Source organism: Mus caroli, unplaced genomic scaffold (genome assembly GCF_978045245.1).
Source record: "Mus caroli unplaced genomic scaffold, Mus_caroli_1 scaffold_15, whole genome shotgun sequence".
Lineage (NCBI taxonomy): Eukaryota > Metazoa > Chordata > Mammalia > Rodentia > Muridae > Mus > Mus caroli.
This window is the reverse complement of record NW_028227270.1, coordinates 14,494,937-14,514,953: the sequence shown is the minus strand read 5'-3', so window position 1 is coordinate 14,514,953 and position 20,017 is coordinate 14,494,937. Positions and strand designations below refer to the sequence as shown.

The 20,017-nt window shown below is 36.4% G+C and overlaps 1 protein-coding gene across 8 annotated transcripts in view; it reads right to left on the bottom strand.

Annotated features, from left to right (window-relative positions):
- The window catches only part of Kif2a (kinesin family member 2A), a 61,888-nt gene that overhangs the window by 6,289 nt on the left and 35,582 nt on the right, over positions 1-20,017 (bottom strand). For 2 of the 8 annotated variants that reach the window (XM_021180271.3, XM_085830854.1), the window contains 14 exons: positions 19,849-19,971; positions 19,188-19,288; positions 16,980-17,075; positions 15,135-15,189; positions 14,421-14,583; positions 11,552-11,642; positions 11,047-11,110; positions 10,074-10,165; positions 9,041-9,183; positions 8,711-8,915; positions 7,781-7,891; positions 6,902-6,969; positions 2,169-2,282; positions 1,102-1,252 (listed from right to left, as the gene is read on the bottom strand). In XM_021180271.3, coding sequence (XP_021035930.1) covers positions 1,102-1,252; positions 2,169-2,282; positions 6,902-6,969; positions 7,781-7,891; positions 8,711-8,915; positions 9,041-9,183; positions 10,074-10,165; positions 11,047-11,110; positions 11,552-11,642; positions 14,421-14,583; positions 15,135-15,189; positions 16,980-17,075; positions 19,188-19,288; positions 19,849-19,971 — 1,577 coding nt within the window. The remainder of the gene's footprint in view (positions 1-1,101; positions 1,253-2,168; positions 2,283-6,901; positions 6,970-7,780; positions 7,892-8,710; positions 8,916-9,040; positions 9,184-10,073; positions 10,166-11,046; positions 11,111-11,551; positions 11,643-14,420; positions 14,584-15,134; positions 15,190-16,979; positions 17,076-19,187; positions 19,289-19,848; positions 19,972-20,017) is intronic. The other 6 variants (XM_029468318.2, XM_085830855.1, XM_021180272.3 and 3 more) reach the window with 3 other exon arrangements.

Sequence of the window (20,017 nt, the reverse complement as noted above, 5' to 3'; positions counted from 1 at the left end):
TCCTTCAGCAATGTACATACTGCACAGATATACATGAGACAAACAATCATGCACAAAAACTAAACCTTAACCAACAAACCTGGCCTATGTAGAGCTAGTGAGATTCAGTAGAGGGAGTGCCTGTCTCTAGCTTCTCTAGTTTATCTTTGGAAGGGATCTTATCTAGGCATAGTTCAGGGTTCGATTTGAGAGATTAAGAACAATCATGGTGCCTTTCAAAATTTAGGAAGATGGACAGAAGCTCGGATCTCATTTTTAGTTCTTTGTCTTTTATGGTCTTCCTACTTCAAGCTTTTTACCCACTGAGTCATTTCCCAGGCCTGTCTACCTTGCTTATTCTTGACAGAAGATTACACTGCAGCCCTTGTTAGCCTGGAACTTACTATGGCTTCAAGTTTGCAGCGATCTCTTGCCTTAGCCCCTGTACTGGCTAGTTTTGTGTCAACTTGACACAGGCTGGAGTTATCACAGAGAAAGGCGCTTCAGCTGGGGAAATGCCTCCATGAGATCCAGCTGTAAGGCATTTTCTCAATTAGTGATCAAGTGGGGAAGGCCCCTTGTGGGTGGTGCCATCTCTGGGCTGGTAGTCTTGGTTCTATTATTTCAAATATAGAAAAATATAGATTTGATGGATGTTAGTATTTTTGTTGGGGTTATATTTGTTTCTCATTGTTTTGGGGTGTTGCTGGGGTCACTGTAACTTTTAATAGCTACTTTATCTGTTTAATGCATATAATTATGTTGACAGATTTTTACAAAGATTTATATATGATGTACTTATATATATAATCTTAAACTATTTAGTCACTAAATTTTAATATAGGCATAAAATATGAAAACTAAATAGGCTGTTATCAGAGCACTAGTACGCCAGGGAATTATTTTGGATTCATTAGCTTGCATTCTGTTACTGCCACTGTGGAAAGAATCAGCCAGAAAAGCACAGCCATATTCCAGTGAGACTACTTATTTGAACAGATGGTTGCTTAGGGCACAGGGTGGACTTGTGGCTCCCTGTGCTAGGTGATAGTGTTCAATTATGCTCTGCTGTGGATGAAGCAAACTAAGGTTAGATCCATAAAATGAGATTATGTCACTCACATTTTGTTCACAGAGAAGTTTTAGATCATCTCTCTGAGGGGAACTCCCCACACCCCACTGTGTCTCTAAGTCATCAATCTGGCTTGGTGGATGGTGCATTATTGGATGGACATCGCCAGCAGCAGCTGGATTTACAGTCAATTCTTTCACCCTATAAATACACAAAAGATATCTAAAATTATCAAAGAGTCATGCACACCAACAAGAAAAGAACCATTTCAATACAAAAGCAATTCAATTAGCACAGTAAGAATGATGATGTCACTCTATAGGTCAAATTTATCTGCAATCTGGGCATCTGTTTAATGCTTGTTTACTTAAACAACTTTATGCTTATTTCAACTTTAATTATTGTTCATAATCAGGGAAAGTTAGCAAAGTATACATATTAAATACTTTAAAGAAATAAGCTATAATTATAATTACATCTTATGACAGAAAAATTGTTAAGATCCATAAAGAAACCACTAATGAGACCTAGGAAATTTAGCCAAAATAGCTAAGTAAGAAATAATTTCATTCTGCTAAGTTTTTAAGACAGGGTCTCACTATGTATGCCTGGATATCATTTGCAGAGCATACAGGGTGGCTTCAAACTTAAAGGATCTGCCTTGTCTCTACCTCCCAAGTATTGATTGGGATTAAAGGTTTGTGCCATCATGACCAGCTCAGTGCCTAAAGATCATGAGACTATTATGTCATTTCTTAAAGCTGCACTTCCTACTTAACACACGTTAGAAAGGAAATCCTTTCTGAACCACAAGGATCGGTGTCTCCTTGTAGACAAGAAACTACTTATCACACAATAAAGACAAATATACAAAAGTGACATCATCTTTTAAAAAGAAAAATGCAAGTATGGGACTTTAAATTCTAAATAAACTTTTTAAAGAAAATTAATAAAGGACATAAAAATGCAGACCATGCAGTACAACCACCACCTGCTAAATGAAAATGAAAATGGAAAACGGCTTGGAACAAAAGTAAAAAAAATGAAATGTTTATATGCAGCACAATTCCAAACAAGCTAGTGAAAGAAAAATCTTAAATACAGAATGAAGCAAGACCTGGTAATTGAAGGAGAAAAGTCGTCATAATCGTAAGAAGGAGAGAGATCAGGGCGACTGCCACCACCCTGGGAGAAGGGAATGTCTGAAGGACTAATTCCAAACTCCTTTACTCTGCAGTACCAAAACAGGGAGAATTAAGAGAGCTCTTGGTAGACACGCAATGCACACTTCAACTTTTGTTTAGAAAGAGTATCTACACTGTTGTAAGATATTATTTTAGAAATGAGTTCATAAATAGGTTGACACTTAAGTTTTATTAATCCCCACCTAAGAAAATAGAAAGAAAAAGGGGAAAAACCAAACCAAAACAGAAAAGCCGAAATCTTTCCCTTCTAGTTTACCCTTTTCTCATACATCCTCCTAGAAACTTCTCCTGGTAAGGCTACTACCTAAGCCGCAAGGCCGCTTGCTTTAACTACATGACTCAATCAATCTAAGCCTTAGTGAATCAACATTGTGTGTGCACATGCATGCCTGTGTGCATCTCACTGTCATATGCACACATATACGTGGATGTTAACAGTTGATGTGGAATGACAACTTTGTCCATTGTATTTGCTGAGACCAAGACTCAACCAAGCCTTTAGCTCAGCAACGAGGCTTGCTTAGCTGACCTGTTTTCTTCCTGTCTCCCAGCTCTAGTGTTTGCCGCTGTGCTCAGCTTCTGACATACATGCTGGGGATCCAACCTCAGATCTTCATGCTTGAGCAGCTAGCACTTTACCATGTGAACCATCTTCCCAGCCCCGAGACCTCAGGTTTTACAGTGCTCCACAAACCAGATATGCGAATGAAATTCCTTATAATGTCTTAGGGTATCCCGAGTTTGCAATGTGTTAACTCTGACTCACCCATTTAGAACTGTATTAGCTAGGAAGCCTCCATATGACTGTAAGGGTAAGATGCTTACGATACGTTTTTGTGGTTGCTGACTCTGATTATGAATGTGGGAAATAAATGTTTTAGGAATGGAATTTTAACATGTTTTTGCTAATGACTATAACAGTTGCATTTAACTGAATTATATACATCTTGCATCACATGACATTTTATAGTAGCTGTTATTTTTGAAGTACTAGATTTTATAATTTCTAGGCAATATATAGAATGGTAAGAATCTTAGGTTATCTTCAATTCACAGATGAGAAACTGACTTAGATAAATTAAGTATGTCATTTGATGTTATTCAGAAAGAATATGGTGGAACTAAAGTACAACTTACTCAAGTCCAAATTCTTTCTGTGCCATTTAAGATACTATCTGAATTCTATTTTTCTTAGGTTGAACTAAATATATTTCTTCATAAGCCAAAACCTAGTTAAGTATTTATTAATTTCATACAGATCAAGCGAACATACATACACACAAACTTCTACTTTTATCCATTCACTGTGGAAGGTTTAGTATCAGATTGTTTCTTTACCCTGTTACTGGAGGCATCTATGTATGGATGTATGTATGTATGTGTGCATGTCTGTCTGTATGTATGTATGTATTTCTTACAAGCTTCAGAATCTCCTCACTGAGAAACACTCTTAAGAGTCACCCACAGAATTTTCCTCTATTACAAATCCTCCTGTGCAAGCCAAACTATACTATGTATACTAATTAATTTTCTAAAATGACACTAAAAAATAAATACAAAGTGAGAAAGCAAGCTTTCAATCAATAACTATTCTGTGTATCAATCACTCTAAGCATATCCTCTGCTTCAGAAAACTGAGTCACGAGCATCTAGTACAGCTTTTCTTCTTCTAACAGCCACTCCCTCACTATTCTTTCTGTTCCATCTTGCTTCCTTTTTTTCTTTTGGAGGCTTCTGTGTAGCTAATGGTGACTGTAAACTCCTGATCCTCCTGCATCCCCTGTGACCTGCCAGGCTTACAAGGCAAGTGCCACATACCTCACAGTGCATCTCAATTTTATAAGTTGACTCAATTGGATTTACCATCTTGATTGTTGACTCCAATATGCTTTGTTATAAACTATCCCCAAACTCCCATACAGCACTTCTAAAATATATACTTTTAACTAAAATAGACTAAAAAGTGTTTTCCAAGTGCTGTGGTCGAGATTTTGGAAGATTACTCTCTCAGTACTCAACAGTGCTTTAATACAGGCATGGTCACGGATCGCACCACGCTAAAGATAAGGAAAAGAGGAAGTAGGGAGGCAGATACTTTACTCTCCATGCTGGAGGTGTAGCTTCTTATAGAGCATTTATTTATCCAGAATGGTCAAGGCCCTAGAACAATCTCTAGGACAACAGAGTATATAAGAAGAATCCCTCCATACTTAGCAAGGCACAATGGTGCACATCTCTGTTCCGCAATGGGAAGGCAGAGGCAAGAACGCAGGAATTTAAGGTCATCCTCAGACACACAGTGAGATGGGGGGATAGCTTGGGTTAGCAAAATACCTCAAGCTTGTGGTCTCAGTAGTCAAAACTCTGAAAAACTTAAGATCTCACTGTACATAGTAACTTTATGTTAATAGGAATATTTTTGGCTAAAGTTCTAAGACATGGAGGGGTTTAATTCTATCAGCTATCTAAAACAAAAATTTTTTTTTGATTCTGTAATAAGAATCTACCACAAAAAGTATTCCCTATTCCTCCATGAGTAACTCTGAAAAAAAGCACCTAAATATTTTTAAAAACTCCTACATACTAAAAATATTAATTAAAAGACAATAATATCTGTAGCTAGGAACTCATGTCCAAACTTTGAAAGTTATTAAAAATTAAACCTACTTAAAGCTTTACTATGTTTTTAAGCAGCTATTATATTTTGTATTTTAAGTGGCTATTATACTTTGTACTTTTGTATATTTTTTTCCCCATGGAATGAGAACAGAACCCAGGGCCTACTTTATGCTAGCAGTCACGAACACCGAGTTATTTACATCCCTCGGCCAATCAGCTAGTGCTTCTTAACAATCCTTACTATCATGAACACATCTCCTCAGCTGAAACAAAAGAAGCACAATATAAGTCTAAAAGAATAATTGAGGGGCTGGTGAGATGGCTCAGTGGGTAAGAGCACCCGACTGCTCTTCTGAAGGTCCAGAGTTCAAATCCCAGCAACCACATGGTGGCTCACAACCATCTGTAACAAGATCTGGCGCCCTCTTCTGGAGTGTCTGAAGACATCTACAGTGTACTTACATATAATAAATAAATCTTTAACAAAAAAAAAAGAATAATCGAAATATAACTATTAATGTTACTCAAAGGTACATTTATAGGTATGAAAACAACTGTTTAAAACAAAATTATTTTAAAGAACTCAGGTGACCTCAAAGTAAGGAGCAATAGGTTTGAGCCATTTCCAGAGCTTTTCTGGAAGCTACTTAAGAGCTGCTTCCCAGATTCTTCCTTTGTTTCAACTTAAGAGATTTTTTGGGGGGAAGGGGAGGCTGTCCATCTAGAGTTTGTATATATAGCCCTAGCTGAGAGATCCCCCTGCATCTGACTCCTGGGTGCTGGGATTAAAGGCATGTACCACCAACACCTGGCTTCAGCTGAAGCGATTTTTCAAATGATAATAAACTCTGCCTGCCTCTGCCTCCCCAGTGCTGGGATTAAAGGCGCGCATCTCCACTGCCTGGCCAGTTTTTAAGTACTTTACTATGTGTAAGAATTTATATTTTTAAAAAGATGGAAAATAAATTCTATTTTGACTGAACAAGAAAAAAAATGCTTCTGAAGAAAAATTAAGACAATTTCCATATTAGAAGTAGGCCATAAAGAAATTTATCTGTAGGCGAAAATTTTAAGTGTAACGTCATTATAGACATTTAAACCTTCAGGAGCAAAGAGTAGATCCAGATGACTTGGGGGAGGGGTGTGTGTGGAGTGTCATCAAAATACTGTACACATGTATCAGATTCTCAAATATAAATGTATTTATAAAGTTATGCAAATAATCACTCCAAACAATAAAAGTATATGTGGGGGACAGGGACTACAAAATAGCAATTCTATCATAACTCAGAATCCAAGGGCATCTGAAACTATAAGGCATAACCACTCTTAGTCCTCAGTGTTGGTTCATGTGTAACAACTCAGTTGTTTACTAAAGCTGGAAATGTCCCTGGTATACAGAAGATATCATCCCTAGGCAGCACCAGAAAGAACTGTTATCCATCAATAATACACGCATGCCTATACATGTGTGTACTTAACTGGATACAATCAGAGATAGTTCTAGGATAAAGCAGGGTTTAAGAGATTAAGTCCCTAATTTCTAATAATATATAAAAATATTTATTATATAATACAAATATATAATAATTAATAATATAAGAATTTCTATCACTGATATGTAGTAAAATATTATGAATCATAGCATGTTGAAATGGAAAAATATAATCACATTTTGGGACAAAAAGGTCAATTTTAATAAAAGATGTCAGTCTTATCTAATTATACAACATTTTTCCGACTTATTTTTTCAATTTTACAAAACAATTTTGAATAATGTTAAAGAAAATGTAAAGAAACTGTGATAAAACTTGCCCTATGGAGTTCTCTGGTATCTGTGATATAGACCATGTCAAAGGTTAGAAATACCATGGCACTGGTGATCACTCTGCCTCAGTATCAGCAAAGGCTACAACTGTAGGTTTGTGCCACCCTGCCTGGTTTCCCTAGCAGGCACAGAGACACACTATATACTGCTCTAATGTATTAGATTTCAAATGTTAAAATGTAGGAATTGCTTTCATACCTATTTGCATATCTTAACGTATTAAGAGTATTTTCACAGGATGCCATTCCTGGAGAGATTGTGGCAATCTATAAAGGGGAAGCAAAGATAAAATCATAAATAATCCAGACAATAATCCAGATGAATAGCTCAGTAAGAACTAATCTTACAATCTATTTTTAAATGTTTATATTGGTATCTAACTCTAAGATCTATCTATTTATTACGTATAACCATTATAGAATCTAGTTACAAGTTTTCTCAAGGTCATTTAAAATCCAGCAGAAACTGAAGGCAAACATTTAGAAAAAGGAACAGCACAGACTGGACCTTCATGTATTTTTACTTTACTAACGGGACAGTATTCTTCCAGAGTCAACACCCCAGTAATGTCACCCAGGACTACTAAGGTCCAGGGTTCCTTGGTGAATGGCTGTTTGCAAGTGGAGAGCTAGTAGCTGAGGAAGGCAAACTGTCCTATAAGAAAGAGAGAAGACGACTGAGGGAGAAGCTCTAACTGTACACATAACTGCACAAACCTCTGGTTGATTATCTAGCTTGCCATGAATACAACAAACTTTAAGCAATACAGTGAAGCACATGAAGAGATATTTGTTACCATCCCCACCAGGGCAGTAAGAACCTGCGAGTAAGTTAACATCTCCTAAATGAAGTATTCAGATGTTAGAGTTGAAAAGTGTTATAGCTGCAATGTAACACTTTCCACCAAATTAGTAGGGACACATCTTAAATGTAACCTATCTAAATAGAAGAATAATTAATTATAATTAGCAAAAATCTAAAACTTCCATATCTTTTTTTATTTTACTCCTTCAGGATAAAAATAAAAGCAAATCCAAAACAAACAAACAAACAACAACAAATCCAAAGCCACCTTACCATGCAGGTACGAGAATTTTCACCTATGAAGGAATCTCTCAGCACCTGAGTGAGTTTGCTCGCTCGGAAAGGCGTATGGGGTTTGTTTCTACCTAAGGCTCGGATGCACTCCTAAAAAATAAGGAAACATTTCTTATCAATTACACCTTATTAAAGAATCATTTTAAGCAACATTTTACTGAGGTTTTTTAAGGCCTAATGAGCTCTGAAAATTCTAAGGTTTACAGTACTTAACAATGGCTTCTTACATATTAATTCAAGAAAATGAGTAACAACAAAAACAAAACTCAATTATTCTAAAGCCTGAAAACATATCCAGTGTTCAAATTTCAGGAAACAGGAAAGTTGTAAGAAGTTGAGATTTTAAAATGGAATACCCAAAGCTACAGTGACCTTATTGTAATCCTTCCTATTTCTGATTTTCTAGTCAGGGAAAAAAATATAATAAGTATTTTGACCCAAGTTTCGCTTGTTTGCTTTTGGGAACAGTATTCTGGTTTTTATTTTTGTTTGAAACCATTTCACCTTCTCCGACCCCCTTTAAGAGGCAAATACAGCAGGGTAAAGGAGCTCTCTCAAAGACCCAGACGGGACACTGGAGACCTCCCTTTTGGGTCTTGATGGGAAATTTTTCTTAGCTCAATTCCATAGTTGTTTGCCCCACTACAAAAGCCAGGCTACCGATAGCCCTTTTACAATCTAGCTGAGCAACCGCAGAAATGGCCTGGCAGGTTTTTTCCTTTAACTTGTTTAAGAACAATAAAAATATGTGCATGGAAAAATTCTACATACAATAAAATCTGTAACTTCCAGCATGACAATTTAAATTTGTAAACCTTCTCTTTTACAAGGTAATACAGGTGTTTTACAACGGAGTAATCAAACTTAAGGTCAGAAGTAAAAGGCCTTTCACAATCACATTTTATTTACCTTGAGTGCTAAGAGGCTTTTATTAATCTCAGCACCTTCAAGCCTGGTTTGCCGGTCTGCACTGGATGTGTCAGCTCCTCTTTCGTTCCCAGCCAGGTCAATGAGAGAAAATTTACCATGTAGTTTCCCCTTCCTTCTTAGAATGATCTGGAACACTGCGTGGCTCCGAGATGAATGTGCATTTGCAGATGTTTGGCCAGATGTTCTACAATGTGATTAAGGACACAGTGACACATCAACACTTTTATTTACATGTTCTCCGTAGTCTTGGCTTTTGGCTTTGCTGGTACGATAAACCAGCTAACCTGGCAGAGCCGCTGTGAGGCTCACCTGCAGCTGTTGCCTATGTCGATGAGCTTCAGCACGTCCTCCACACACTTCACCTCCCGCTCCTGCAGCCCCACCACTTGGACCTGCTGCTTCCCGTCTTCTAGTACTCTTAATTTTGTTTTCCTATTTAATAAGTCAAACACCTGTAGAAAGCCATATTTGAATTAGAAAACTAGCTTTAAGAAATCACCTCTACAAAAGGGAGTCTAAAAGTAATAAGACTATTATTTTCAGAACAATGTCCAACATTGAAAGCTTAAAAAGACATCAACTATTATATTTACAATCATATAAATCTTGTGGTAGTGGAGGTCACAAAGCAAAACAGTATACTTAATACCACCAAACTGTATACTTTAAAATGGCCAATATATATGAATAGACACGTTAAATACATATGTATATATGTGTGTATATATATGTGTGTGTGTGTGTATATATATATATATGTATCTCACACACATATAAAAAACCACATTTTTAAAGATTTATTTATTTATTTATTTAATGTAAGTACACTGTAGCTGTCTTCAGACACACCCGAAGAGGGAGTCAGATCTCATTACAGATGGTTGTGAGCCACCATGTGGTTGCTGACATTTGAACTCAGGACCTTCGGAAGAGCAGTCGGTGCTCAGCCACTGAGCCATCTCTCCAGCCCCCACTTTTTGTTTGCTTGCTTGCTTGTCTGTCTGTTTTTTTTTACAGAGGTCTGGGAACTAGAAGACAACTCAGCTGGTAAAGTGCTTGCCAAGCGAGTACAAGGACGTGAGTTTGATCCCCCAAAATAAAACAGTCCATCAGCCACAGTACTGGGCACATGGAGACCCTGAGGCACAGTGGCCATCTAGCCTATCCTAACTGTTCAGCTGCAGGCCACAGCTCAAAAATACAACAAGTACAGCTCCCGTGACATAACACCTGAGGCTGACTGCTGGCCTCTACATCTACACATGTGTAGCCTACACACATGCATACCCACATACATGCACTCATATACCCACTCCCATACACAAAAGAAAACAAAACATACCTTTCCACTATAAATTTCAAAAAATGTTGCATATACTTGAAGTTCTAGTTTCTTATAGTTTGGCTTCTTCAGCATTAAAAAGACATCGCGAGCTGTTGAAAATTTCACATACGAAGTTTGTTAAGATACAGCAATTTTATAAATTTCTTTTCTATTTTTAGAAGAATCAGTTAATATTAGGTTAATAGTGTCAATAAAAATATTAAAATATTAGTTTGAAAAATAAAGTTGTAAAAGAAGTTATTCTTTTTCACATTCCATGGAAGGATGCTCCTATTTATCCTTGAAAGAGGTCATGATGAAGCTCAGTTGGTAGTGTCTGGCTAGCATGCACAAAACCCAGGGATCAGTCTGCAGCGCCCAGGCGTACTGATACACCCCACTATCATCCCAGCATTCGGATGTTAAGGAAGAGAGAGAAATTCAAGGTAATCCTCAAGCTACATAGGAAGATTGAGGTCAGCTTGAAACACATGAGCACCTATCTCAAGAGCTGTGAGTGTGTATGTGTGTGTGTATGATCCAGTAACAATTAGCCACTGCATAATTTACAGTAATAATCTCTAATAGATTATATTTATTTAAGATTTTTTTTTTTGTCACCAAGAGCTTAATCTTACATTTCTTTTATGACTTTGTCTTTTTTGAAACAGGATCTCAGATAGCCATGGCTGGACTCAAATCTGCTATGCAGCCAAGGACGGCTGTGAACCCGGATGATCTTGCCTTCACCTCTAAGTACTAGGATTACAGTACTACCATGTGCTACCATGCCTGACCATGACCTCACATTTCTTTTCAAATAATCTGAAATTGAACAGTTGATCTAATATGTTGTGTATATAATTATTTATATATACAAATACACAAATTATATATTTGTGTATACAAAAATGAAAATAAAAACCCTTATTCAAACAGATCTGAATAATATTCAAGAATATCATAAGCTATGTACACAAAGGACACTTACCTGCTAATGCATAAATTCCCTTAGAACAATCCTGGTTCTTTCCTGAAAAGTCACCACCCATAGTCTACATTTGGAAAGAAAATGAAAAAATAGACCTATTCAGGGATAGATTCTAAGAATTTAGGTCTTGGGGCTGGGGTGATAACTCAGACCATGAAGTACTGGCCACACAGATATGGGAACCCGGGTTCTATCTCCCAGAAGCCATGTAAAATAATCCAAGCATAATGTAACTACATGATTATAATCCCAGAGTTGTGAAAGTGGAGACAAACAGATGCCCAGGGCTTCCAGGACAGCCAGTCTAGCTTACTTGGTAGTTCCAGGCCCATGAGAAACTTGTCTCAAAAAACGAATTGGATGGCATCAGAAGGGTAACACCTAAGGTTGTAGACTGGCCTCTACATTCACAAACACATGACCAATAACTTTAGGCTGTGTAATTAAATTGTAAGAGGGAGACTATAGCATCACAGCAGGATATAACTTCTATCAAACTACTTACATGAGTTTTCCCACTTCCAGTCTGCCCATAAGCAAAGCATGTAGCCATGCCCCTTTCAAATATTGTTTCCACTAGTGGCCTAGCAGTAAACCTTAAAAGGAAAAGGAAAAACGGTGTCACAAATACATATTTAGACAAGCAACCCAAAACACATATTGTCTAAATACATATTTAGAAAAGCAACAAAATATAGCAGAAGTTTACATATTAGATTGGTAAAAACAAACAAACAACACAAACTTGCTTTGGACCATGAATTTTAAATCCAAACACATTTACCAAGAAAAATAGGAAACATGAAAACATATTTTGGGGCCATTTTCTGTCTATTCTTACAGTGTTAAAATAAACCCTTGCTTTGGGATTATACAAACGCCTGCCAGTATTTTCTGCAATCTGTTGGCTGTGAAAGTGGTCTCCTTCCAATAATTTGTCCAGATGCTTAAGAAGGTGGTAGTTGGTGGGCATGAAGCCAGGTGAAGATGGTGGGCGAGGCAAAACTTTATAGCCCAATTTTTTTCAACTTCTTGGCGTTCATGTATAATGTGTGTCAGGTGTAATAGAGAACTGGGCCCTCCCTGTTGACCTCTTCCGGCTACAGGCACTTCAGTTTTAGTTGTAACTCATGTGTCTGCTGAGCAGCTTCTCAGCTGTGGTTTCTCCGGGATCCAGAAAGCAGTAGTCTGTCACTGGCAGCAGAGCCCACCATGAGCTTTCTTGGGTCCATCTTTGGATTCAGGGAGTGCAACAGAGCTTGTTCTTGGTCCAACCACTTGAACTGAGTATCATAACAAGCTTGGAAAACAGTCCATAGTTTCATAGAATAACAGATGTCAAAAGCTCAAAATAATATTTTCTTGTGGTTGCTTTTTTTACCTCATAAGCTTATAACATCTAGCCTTTCACCTTTCCAAATTTGCTTCAAATGCTGAACATGGAAGACTAATTTATGAGTGGGAAAATGAATATAAATCAATTATAAAACACTGAGCTTTTAGTTGGCAAAAATTTAAAATGGCAAAAATTACAGCTTTTAAGAAATATATTAAGCTAGGCAGTGGTGGCACATGCCTTTAATCCCAGCACTCGGGAGGCAGAGGCAGGCGGATTTCTGAGTCTGGTCTCTGTGGTCAGCCTGGTCTACAGAGTGAGTTCCAGGATAGCCAGGGCTACTCAGAGAAACCCTGTCTCGAAGAAAAATAAAAACATAAATTGATAAGATTCACTGATGTAATTAAAATGGAAAAGTGTGAAAGGGTAAGAAATGCTTCTTTATTGAGCAAAGCATGAATCAGCTAGAAAACAAACAACGCTTCATATATTCAAAGCAAACCTGAAAAAGGTAGAGAAGGAGAAGGGCAGGCAAAAGTTCTAGTTTAATGAACTATGAATAAATCGGAAGAATGCGCAGGTCAAAAACTGTGTGATGTCTTCAGTCCACACAGTTAAACCAGAGGACAAGGGTTCTGTATTAGTAAAGTTAGGTATAAATAAATACAGGGTGAAGCCCAAAATGTTTATTAAATCTATTCTACAAAAATACCTATATCAGCACTCAAAAACTATTACAAAACCTAGACTTATACTTTAAAATAGGGAAGGAAGAAAGATTTGAAGAAAGCTAAAAAACAATTACCAGCTTTGATTATAATTCCCATTTTAGATAGATATTTCAAAGTGTAGTATTACACTTTGCCTAGTTAGTATTCCAATGCCCTTTAACTTTATCCCAGGCTACTGGTGTAGGATCCCTGGCACTCATCTAACAGCACTTCACTGCTAACATTTTCAAGTCTTACAATTCTTACTAGCTCTAATTTGTTTTCTGAGAATTTTTATATAATGAAGTTAGGAACTAAACCATAGCATCCAAATAAATGCAAAGATGTTTCTACATGGAATATAATAGCGATTTTGTAAAAATCTGTTATAACTATTAAAAATAAGAATATTTATATCAAAAATCAACATAACATAAAAATTTAGGATGTCTACTTCATATGTGCAAGTTTGACTCCAATAAGTTGAATGTAAACTAAAAATGCCATTCACTAAAACAACCATCAAAGTTAAAGATGATTAAAAAAAAAATAAGCAAATTTAAGTAGGTTTTGCACAAGATTTTAAACTTTTATTTGTAAATACACACTAGGTAAAGATTTGGACTAATTAGTAATTAGTACATAAGTGTTTCAAATTTATTAGTACAAGGATTAAATGGAAAAATTTATGTTTTCTGTGCACTACATACCATTACTTATGATAGTACTTCCTAGAATATTTTCTTTCCTTTTATTTTATGTAGACAAGTGTTTTGCCAACGGGTATCTCTGTGTCATAGGAGTGCAGCACTCAGGGATAGCAGAAGTGCATCTTAGAGAACCTGAGACTGCGGTTCCAGGCGGCTGTCAGCTACATTGGGACTGGGAAGTCAGCCTAAGTCTTCTGGAAGAACGGCTAGTGTTCTCAATGCAAAACGGAATCTTCAACCCCTACTGGAAATATCACATCCATGTGTGTCTATGAGCTGTGCAAATTAACTACTAATTAGCATAAACACTAACTTTCAGGAGTCTACGTGTTCCTGAGCTTGCTATGTAGACCAGGCCAGCCTCAAACTCGAGAGAGCCTTCTGCAGCGCCTCCTCAGTGCCTCCACTCCCAGAAAGAAACAAAACAAAAACTAATCTTTTGAAGTATTACAGAGATCACATGTTAAAACGCAAGAGTTTCTTACATTTTCTTAAATTAATGTCAGAATAAGAAACCATGTTACACTCCTGGAGGGCTGTGCTAAGAACAACATTAAGTTGTCAAGGAAGTAATAAAATTGTAAGAAAATAATTTTAATTTAAAACAAATTCACTTACCTGTAAACCATTTCATTAGGAGCTGAGTCATCAAAGGCGTAATCAAACCGAAATGTCTGATTTTCCAAGTACCTTGTTAAGTCTACTTTCTGTTTGGGTTCGTGGACCATCACAACATCTTTACTAGGGATTGTGATTACATCGAGATCTTTCATTTGAGTTTCTAAAAGAATAAACAAAAATCAATGTTCAGTATTTTTCACAGCAGTTGATCTAATGAACCAAATTTAAAAAAAGAATGATTTGAGGTTTCTAAAAAACTATTTTAATTTTGTGTGCGAACGTATGCACACACACTAGGGTGTGGTATGCATGTGGAAATAAGAGAAAAATCTGTTACAAGTCAGTTCCCATCCTCCACCACTGGCTCTCAGGGATCCTAAGGACTGGCAGTCAGCAATCCTACTAAACCATGTGGGCTTTTTTTTTTCGAGACAGGGTTTCTCTGTGTAGCCCTGGCTGTCCTGGAACTCACTCTGTAGACCAGGCTGCCCTCAAACTCAGAAATCCACCTGCCTCTGCCTCCCGAGCGCTGGGATTAAAGGTGTGCGCCACCACGCCCAGCTTCCATGTGTTTTTAGATCAAGTCTTACAACATCGTCCAGGCTATCCTGGAATTCACAGTCCATCTCCCTGAGGTTCCCCAGTGTTGGGATCACAAAAATGTGTTATCATGCCCGACTTCTAAATTGAGTTCTCTACAAAGCCACATACCTTTTTTATTGAGTGGTCGTTTTCTTACACAAACACATATCCTATGTTCATCAATCTAGGAATTCAAAAACATTATTTCACTGACTTATAAGTGCTATAAAAAGCAATGAAAAATAAGCTATGGTTTTTAGAAATTACTTAACAATTATGGTGGTTAAGCTTTAAAAAACAAGTTAGCATTGCACAATTTTTAATTACTAGAATTTAACACTAAGAAAACTTTTTGATAAACTATTACTTGTAAATAAAATTCTTAGATTATTGTTTTTTTAAAGATTTATTTATTTACTTATTATATGTAAGTACACTGTAGCTGTTTTCAGACACATCAGAAGATCTTATTACAAATGGTTGTGAGCCGCCATGTGGTTGCTGGGATTTGAACTCAGGACCTTTAGAAGAGCAGCCAGTGCTCTTAACTGCTGAGCCATCTCTCCAGCCCAGTATTATTCTTAGCACTAGTTCTTATTAAGAAAGTACCATCCATTCATCTCAAGACATGATGATACAATAAAAGTAAACATTTCTATTCTACAAAGTGGCATATTTTCAAAACGTTTATTGTAGGTCACGTTGTTAGCAAAGAACAGGAAAAAACAAAGCAAAACAAACAAACAAGCAAAACTACAGTATTCTCATATTACTGAGTAAATTAACTACAATTTTATGAATGACAAAAAAACAAACCTATTTTATTTTTAATTATATGCACATATTATAGCTATGTACAAAAGAATGCTGGATTCCCCTGGAGCTCCAGGTACAGTGGGTAGGGCCTGACACAGTGCTGCTGGACACCTTGAGGACCCAAACTGCATCCTTCACACAGCCGACGTGCTCCTAAGACTGGGAGATGAGCCACTTCTCCAGCCCCATTAATGACATAGCTTATTTTAAAATTTTAAAGATATAAATTACTTTCAATACATGATTTCTTGGAATAATTTCCTATCATCAGTCCTATTTTAAGAGTTTGATGGGCTGAAGAGATGGCTCAGCAGTTAAGAGCAACAACTGCTCTTCCGAAGGTCCTGAGTTCAAATCCCAGCAACCACATGGTGGCTCACAACCACCTGCAATGAGATCGAATGCCCTCTTCTGGAGTATCTGAAAACAGCTACCGTGAACTTACATATAATAAATAAATAAATCTTCTTAAAAAAAAAAAAGGGTTTGACAAATTGCCTGAACTAAAACCATGAGCTCAGGAGGTGCAACAGCTGAAATATCTGGCAGTGTAACAAGGTCTAAAATATAGAATAATATACACTTATGAATAAGAAATCTATCTGGACCTATAACATTCTGCCTAACACAATGTTTTTTGTAAGCAAACATTCTATATACGATAGGTGAAATATCACCTCTCCTGGAAAAGTAGCTCCATTCTGCAGCAGGTAATGAAACTACAGAATAGTTTCAGCACTGCAATTCTGGTCTATCACAGCCCTTTAAGAGCTAAAGCCAGAATAATGTGTATTTAAAAATAACAAATGAGTTTAATAGTAAATTAGAATGATTTAACTAAAGTTAAGCAAGCCTAGAACTGAGTTTAAATCCTGTGTGAAGGTCTCCTTAGGGACTCCCTAGCTGATGTGCAGGCATCAGAAAACAGAAAACAAGGAGACTTTGCCTACAAGGAGCAGCGATGCAGACAGCACTTCTAATATTAAAACTAATGAAGATGAACAAAAAATAGATGAGTCATGATTTCGGAAAATACAGGAACTGAACCTCATGAGGAAATACAAAACCATACAGGTAAATAAACTATACAATTAGTAAATATGAATGTTTTTATTTATAGTATGACACCTTCAGAGTAATAATACAAAAGGACCTTACAGGATCCGCTGTTGTTAGGGGTCTGTAATCCAAGCTCCCTCTGAAGTCTCTGATCATACACATAATTTCGTAATTTGGATTTGTAGCATCAACATCCTAATGGAAAACAGAATTTGAAACTTATAATTAGACAGTATGTGTTGCATATAATTTTGAAAATTGCAAATGAGACATGCCATTTGTTTACCAAACTCCAAGTAAAACTAAAACTATGACATAATTTCCAAATTCATATTAATGTGTTCAAAATGACTTTCACATAAATAACACAATTATGTGGTGAACTCCAACGTTTCCTCACTAAAACTACCCTTTAACTGTTTAAGAGAATCATCTGTAATATATCTCCTTTAACTATGTCAGAAAATGCAACAATGGAAGAGCACTCTAAGACACTGGCAGAGACCCCTAGAAAGGCTGAGCTGCGGAAGGAAGCACATTCTACGCCCCATCTCTCAGAACGACTTCACCCATCACTACTCAACTCTCCAAGCACTGCTACTATTTTTTTTTCTCTGCCTAAGCCACTGCTATCCTCAACACATTAAAGGATTCTGTACAAATTTGGTCTGCAGATGAAAGCATGTTTAATTGAATATCAATGTCCTGTTTTTAATTATAAATAGTCTTAAAAATAAATTACAATATGGATTTGTTTAAATTCATTTCCCCTCTCTGTTAACTCTAAGATAGACAAGATGTAACAAAACAACAAAAGTCAATATGACACAGAACATAAAGATCGTTTGCTATTTTAATATGGACAATGTCACTGATAATTTGTTTATTGTACAAGCAAACATAATTTGTTTGCTTTTTTGTTTTGAGTCAGGGTTTCATGTAGTCCAGGCTGACCTGGAACTTCTGTCCTCCTGCCTCTCCCTCCCAGGTGCTTGCTAAGTGGCTCAAAACCAAGATAACATTTTAAACATTGAAAAAAAAAATCAAGGAATTGAATTCTGAATTTCAATTCTGAAATTCAGTTCTGAATTCTGAACTGCAATTTATTTTAAATTCAACACTGGTTTCATTTAAATTACAAAAAGCCACAGTCATGCCTTCCTGCAATGAATAAATCACTAATCCTCAAGTCATGTTTTTCTACTCACACTCTGAGTACACTGAAGATTTTTAAACTGTCAATAGCTCATCTCTATAAAAGGACAGCAACCGCCAGGTAAGCGGCAGGATGTGAAGAAGGAATTAAGAGCTCGCTGGGGTGCTTAAGTATTATGAAGTTCCCCCAAGAAACGGCAGGTGGCACTTCCTCGACGCTAAGCATCAATAGACTTATTAGTCTTCTGGAATCAGGTCTCAGGTAAACCTAAGCTGGTTTCACACTCACTATGGAGCTGTGAAGAGGCCTTGAACTTCAAATCCCCCTCCCTTACCAATTCAAGTGCTGGGAATGCACTCGCTGCACTATCACGCCTAGCTCTCTAGTATTTACTTCAGTAGACAGTCTTAGGTAACTTTAAGGTGTAAACCGACTTATTCAGTTGAATACTATGTCAGGTTTATAATTCTACAATAAAACACAGGAACTGTGCTCAACACAATTAAGGGTACTTGAAAATACTATTAAAAAACAGCTTGATACTTTACATTATACAGGAAACATTCTATGACTAAATAGAAACAAAACAAATAATAAACATGATACAGATATGATAATTTTTAATATGTAAAGATTTTCTAGCTACTAAATATTTGCTGACAACTGAAGAGAATGAAAGAACAACACAATAGAGACCCATTCGCTGTATCTACAATGAATCAAAATACAAAATCGTTTGTCCAATTTCACCATATCTAGTTGAACCAAGACACGTCCAATTTTAAATTTATATCTATTGTGGGTAGTTTTCCAAAGCTTTCTATTTTCATGCAGATCTTTCTAAATAAAAGCCTACAAGTTTTCAATATTATAACATAATTTATGATTCTACACACAAATGCTTACTTTCAAGAAGATAACCAATTTTAGGGCTAACACGTAATACTAAACTATAACAGTAAGTGAATGCAATGAAAAATCTGTAGCAGTAATTTATTTAAAAACTTTACATTATTCTTATATATCAACTTAAGGAATTCCTTAAACTTATTTTAAAATCAACTACTTTCACTGATATACCCTAATCTTTTCTCCAATAAACAAACAAACAAACAAACAAATAAATAAAATTATGAAGTCACATTACAAACCTGGGCTCTTTTTTCTCTAAGTTCTTGCTGTTGCAATCTCCTTTTTTCTCGTTTTTCTTGCAATTTTTCTACTTCTTTCACACAATTGGATTTTCTACGTGCTAAAAGGAAAAAGATGAGCTGAAGCACAGTTTTCTATTTATATAATTACACTCAACATATAGATATTTTATGAGCAATTTCAGCACACACACACAGAGTTCACAATGATGAAGCATGGCAAACACCTAGGTGAATTTTACTTATAAGCTGCTTTAACAAAAGCAAGAACAGGACATTATACAGATGAGTCAAGAGAAATGACTGGAACACACTGATACATGTCATCTCTTGGTTTAGGATCACAGACCTTCAAATTGAAATGATCAAGAAGAATAATTTTCTTCTAAAATCAAAAAACAAAACAAAAACAAAAAAATAAAAATAAAAAAACCTAGCCAGAATTTTAAGTTCAAAACAACTGTTATAACCTCACATAAAATGTTATATATCTCCAATTAACTGACTAAAGTACTAAACACAAATTAAAATTTGTTGGCAAAATGCAATCTTTATCCAAGTTTGTATTGGATTGCTTACTACATAGGAACTTGTAAGGCTGACCAAGAGAGACTACATGTATGCCTAAAATGACTGAGTCCTTGATACAGTATTTACATACAAGGAGGGCCAAACTCCTTTTTTGCAGCTTGAACTGGAGATATATCTGAAACGCTACCATTCTGTTGTGCAGAAGATGACTGCTCAGGAAGTTGACTAGGCCGTGCGCGCGCTGAACCAACCACTAGAAAACAAAGTTAATTCAGGAAGTTAAAAGCTAATCATGGTAA